Below are 5,645 nucleotides of genomic sequence, written 5' to 3'. Positions count from 1 at the left end.
TACTACTACTACTACTACTACTACTACTACTACTACTACTACTACTACTACTAATTAACTTTGCAATAGAAATAAGAAATATAATATACCGTGCGGCAAAAGTTCTGTCACACCCACCTTCAAAGTACAATAACTCATTTACTGTTCCACATACCCGAGCGAAACTTGGTGCACATGTTCTTCATTCATCTTCTGCCAACATGGTATAAAGAGAATTAGCTAGTATCTTTCCTTATTCAAAGGAGATACTTTTATTCACTCTAACCTATGAAAAATCCAAATCAAAGTTTGCTCAGTGTTGCGTGTGGCCTCTTCCAGCGTGATTTACTGCTACAAAACGTCTGTTCATTGACTGAATTAATATCCTTATGGTTGCCTGAGGAATTCCTTGCTATTCTTTGTGAAGTGTAGCCTCAAGTTCCTGGCGAGTTTGCACAGGTGTGGCCAGTTTTTAACCCTCCAGTCAAAGTCTTATTTTAGATGTACTGTAAGGGTTAAGACTTGTTGATCTTGCAGGCCTGTCCAGAACATTGATTTGATAAGTTTGGAAAGAGTTTTGACTGATCATGGCTACATGGGGTCGGGTATTGTCCTGTTGGCATTTTCCATCATCGTGCCATGTAGGGCTGGACATCGGGACGAAGAATTTCGTTACAGTGTAGTCGTTCTTTGAAGTTGCTTTGAATAGTGACCAAATGTGTATGACGAAGAGCAGGGATTCCATCCCACACATTCACACTGCAGCCACCAAATCGGTCTGTTTGGTGGAGAGTGGCTTTGTGAAATCTCTATCCTCCTCTTCTTAACACCTTTTCTCTTCCATCAATGCGACGAATTAAAAACCTGGATCATTGCAGAATAGAACACTCTACCAACTTCTCTGGTTCCTTCGCCAATGTTTGAGTGCCCAAATTTGGTGATTTCTTTTATGAAACGGAGTTAAAATAAGTTCACACAGAGGGGATAATAACGCAATCCAGGGCCACATAAGTGTCTGATAATGTTGTTTTAAGAAAGCCCGAAGTACCTGGTAGTCTCTGCACTTAGTTAGAACTTCAGCATTGACACTAATCCAATTCAGGCGTCTAGTTGTCGCCCTTGGTAAGCCACGTCTAGATCTGTCTTTGACAGTTCAAGTGGTATTAAAATGCTATGTAACAGTTAGATGGTTCTTCTGCTCACATTTACTTGTCTTGCAACAGTAGAAAACTCAATTCCAGAATTTATCATACGCTCAGCGCATTCACGTTCTGCATTTGTCCGTTCTGTTATTTTGAAAAAAGGCGAACAAAAAACCCAACGGTGAAAAAGCACTGATTTTCATCAAGCGTAAGGTGTGTTTTCATGCTGTCTGTGTGGTTCAAAGCAAATTGTGATTGCAGGATGTATTGATTTCACCATATATCGTGAGAAAACAATACCCACACCTGGCTCACGTACAACTTCCGGTTTATGATTTCATTGATCTCCGCATGCACTAAGAGTCTCAGAAGTCACACAAGTCATACATTTTCAGTTTTAGTGCAATTCTTATACTTTAGTGAAAATTACCGTAGTACGACGGGTGTTGCAGAACTTTTGCAACTCAGCATATTAATATGATATGACGGTACCTATACTTAATATTCTTGCCACTTCTTACCATAGCTTTTCCCTTTCTTTGGACTTTCCGATAGGAGTTTCTCGAAAGCACCATTGGGCATTGTGACTGTGCCGTATGTGTTTCCATAGTGTAGTTCTAATCTAATCATTATTTTTTTTCAAAAGTTCCAGATGAAGCCATAGGCGAAACGTTGAACACATATTTTTTTATTAGTTATATTATTTTAAAAATTTGGAAATCCTAAATCTTCCACGTCTCAACCTTTTTTATTCTCTGTTTGCAATGATGATGATGATGATGATGATGATGATGATGATGATGATGATGATGATTTTGATGATGATGATGATAATGATGATGATGATGATGATGATGATGATGATGATGATGATGATGATGATGATGATGATATGGGGCTGGTGCCAATTTAAATGGTGAACTACGAGAAGAAAGTAAGCTTGCCAGCCATGTCTAAACAGAACAACATGACAGTTTTAAAAATTATATTTTTAATGTAAGCTCATAGAAAACAAGACTGACCAATGAATAAACAAAGAGAGTGATTTCAGTTCATTTATTCATGAGACAATACTTAACATATAATGTATGAAAACAAACATTATATTCGAAAGTCATTTCAAACACGAATGCATTATATTCGATCCTAACTTGGAAGTCGTCAGGGTATCAATTTTAAAAACGTGTGAACTCTTGATTACGGATCCGGTAAAATGGGCACTAGGCTATCGACGTCACTGGACTAATAAATTGTGCTGAACTGACCAAAGATGTGCTTGTACATTGTTACAGACAATACAGCCAACTGAATGGACAAAATGACTGATGAAACGAAAAGTCAATGTTTGCAAAACATGGTGATTGGAGAAAATGTTCTAACCTGCATTTGACTTATTTGCAATATAAAGAAAAAATATACAAAGGGGCTCTCGTGGCCAGGAGACTGAGGTGTTCGCCTCGCATTCAAAGGTCCCGGGTTCGAATCTGGGTAGCGACGGGAAAATTTTCTTATCTAAAATTATCTCCTGTCACCTCCTTTCCTGCTTTTTAGCAATATTCTGTCGTCTGCTTTCGTCACCACTTTCTGCCCCCACCCCCTCACCTCATTTGCCCCTCCTCTGGGCTCCTAACTTTTTCTGCAGCCTTTCTACTGCTTCTCCTTGGCTCACTCTTACTGCTGTCTTTCAGCCACACCCCTGATCTTCTGGTAGGAAAAATCTACATCTAGCCTTCTCGGACAAGGGCGAAAAATCTCGGAGGTCCTGTGTGCAAGTTGCGCACGTTAAAGATCCCTTGGTGGTCTTAAATCGATAAGAGTAAGCTTTACCAACTGCAAATGTTTAATGTGTTCCGCGCGCTCACATGACCTTATGCAGTTGCAAATGCCGTAAAACACTTACCAGAAAAAAAACCCAGAAAACAAAGGAAAAGTTGATCTAAATACATACCTAAACGGTAAACAGAGCTACTTCTTAGGCATCCTGGGCAGCCGTTTAAATATGTTGACAACAATAATCCAAGAAATAGCTTCCGCATCTTGTTTATGGAATGGACATCTGGGATCCTGAATGAGTGGTAAAACATACAGTACAAAAAGATTGTAAATGCTCTGAATTCCAGCAACTTTAATTTGGAATGTTATCAACTGGAAGCCAAGGCAGAGCTTTTAACTTTTTTGAAGCAGGATCATTCTTCTTTTTCTTCAGTACTAGATCTAGCTTTGCGATGATATTTTCAGCCTCCTGCAATTTCCTCATTCTCTCACATGAAATACAAGACAACAAAATTGCAATTGTGAAGTTTTGACAAGACTAGAGAGACAGAGAGCATGCCTGTAATATCGGTTCAAATCAAGTGCCTTATTTTACTTATTCTTCTGAGATCAAGGTATATAATATACATCGAATAACATGATTTACTTGTATGTTCATGGACATGTTTGAATCTAAATAGATACCAAGGTTCTTGGCCTTGTTTGAAAAGCATATACTAGTATTTGTGATTTCTAACAGGCTTCAGTTAACATCTTTAAGATTTGTTGAACTTCCATACAGAATGTTTTCTTTATTCAGCATTAAATTGTTTTCCGAGATCCATTTTTCACTTTTCAATGCATTTCTCTACACGTTCTATGACTTCATCCGTGTCGCAAGGATGAAAAAAGCCATATTTGTGAGTATATGTAGTAGCTGAGTTGAATCTTTTGTATTTCAATTGCAAGAGGTTTTTTTAAATATAGTATTCTCTGTTACATTTTTAAAACATGTCAGAGGTGTTCCGTTGAAATAGGAAACGTCATAGAACGTAACATATTAAGATGTACAGCAATTTCTTAATTTCTATGGAATAAATAAATACTTGATAAATAAAATGAATGATAATAATAATAATGATCATAATAATAATACTCGTAATACTACTACTATTAATAATGATAACGATTCTAATACACATACACACAAACACATACACACAAACACATACACACACACACACACACACACACACACACACACACACACACACACACACACACACACACACATATCTATCTATGCATATTATATTTGGGAAAGTCCGTCTCTTTGGCCATCTTAAACTTCGGAACTACTTAACTTTCGAATTTGACCAAATTAATGGTGGTTCAGACTCATTTAAAGGGTGCACCGTTTTATTGAGGAGCCTGAAGTCACTGTAGTTTAATTTTTAGTATTTCATTAGTTCGTTCAGATCTATTCTTTGGAAAGTCCTTCTTTTAAGACCCCATTGTAAACAAGTGAGGCTTCCGTTCACTAGCCGTGCGCACTGTTATCACACACTTGAAATTATGGAGTGCACAACCACGAAAGCGGAATAGAATAGAGAATCAATCTATGCATCTATTATATATTTGGCAACTTGGAAACACATAATGTGTCACTTTTCTCTCAAGATTTATTGCTTCATTCCAGTAGAGTGTAAATATTGTAGGCCAATGACTTTCAGTTGATGTTAATGCACAGATCCTTCCTTCCATCGAAAGGGGGCGCAGCCGAATACGACGGGAAGGCAAAAGAGACTTGCATGGGTCTTTGGTAAAGAGAATCACGATGATACGACAATGGTCTTTTAGTTCAAGATTTGGTTAAAACAAACTTACACGTACCTTGTTTTATTGCCGCAGCACCGAGTCTGAATTTGAACGGAACAAAATGATGGGAAGACAAAGGCGTTTATTTTTATTTCTCTCTCACCAACATTTATACTCAAGATGCAGATCCGGCTCGGTTAACTAGAGATCAGGTCGTTGTAAATCCACTAAAGGTAACTCGCAACTAATTATAATCATTGTTTCTTTTGTGTGTCCATTGGTTTTAGTTTCGGTAAGAGTTTTAGGGCACTTGTAACATAATAGTGTCACGTAAGTGCCGAAGATTAGGAGTAAAACAAGAGAACAACAAACAGAAAAAGAAAATGGAAAGATCAGGGCTTTGTTTTAAATGAACGAAGGAACAAACCACACCAGAGCACCCCCCATTCACCCGCTATATGTGTCCTGTTCAGAAGTTAGCCTTAGCATGACGTAGTAACTTTGCCAAGCCACCAAAAACTAATAATCAGAAATGCGCACGCATAGCTTCAGTCTTGCATATTCAGTTCAGAAACAATCTTTTCAAAGGACAAGTAGCATATTTCAGTCCTCGTAGTTACAGCTTTCTCTCTCTCTCTCTCTCTCTCTCTCTCTCTCTCTCTCTCTCTCTCTCTCTCTCTCTCTCTCTCCCTCTCTCTCTCTCTCTCTCTCTCTCTCTCTCTCTCTCTCTCCGTCTCCCCTCTGTGTCTCTCTCTTTATATAGTATTGTAGCTCTCTCCTTCCTTCTCACTTCCGCCCTCTCTCTTTCTCTCTCTCTTTTTCTCCCTCTTTCTCTTTCTCTCTTCCCCTCCCTCTCTCTCACTCTCTCTCTCTCTCTCTCTGCCTCTCCCTGTGCGCGCGTGCGGGTATGTAGTTTTGTGGGTTTGAGTGTGTGTGTGTGTGTGTGTTTCTCTG

The 5,645-nt window shown here is 38.6% G+C and overlaps 1 protein-coding gene across 2 annotated transcripts in view; it reads right to left on the bottom strand.

Moving 5' to 3' along the window:
- The window catches only part of LOC101846196, a gene marked incomplete in the record, with an annotated part of 19,284 nt that extends 14,392 nt beyond the window's left edge, over positions 1-4,892 (bottom strand). The window contains 2 exon segments of one of the 2 annotated variants that reach the window (XM_013079420.2): positions 3,070-3,185; positions 4,761-4,892. In XM_013079420.2, coding sequence (XP_012934874.1) covers positions 3,070-3,157 — 88 coding nt within the window. 2 annotated transcript variants of the gene reach the window in all.
- Between the last annotated feature and the right edge of the window lie 753 nt (positions 4,893-5,645).

Source organism: Aplysia californica, unplaced genomic scaffold, assembly GCF_000002075.1.
Source record: "Aplysia californica isolate F4 #8 unplaced genomic scaffold, AplCal3.0 scaffold00051, whole genome shotgun sequence".
Lineage (NCBI taxonomy): Eukaryota > Metazoa > Mollusca > Gastropoda > Aplysiida > Aplysiidae > Aplysia > Aplysia californica.
This window is presented reverse-complemented; position numbering and strand designations above follow the sequence as displayed.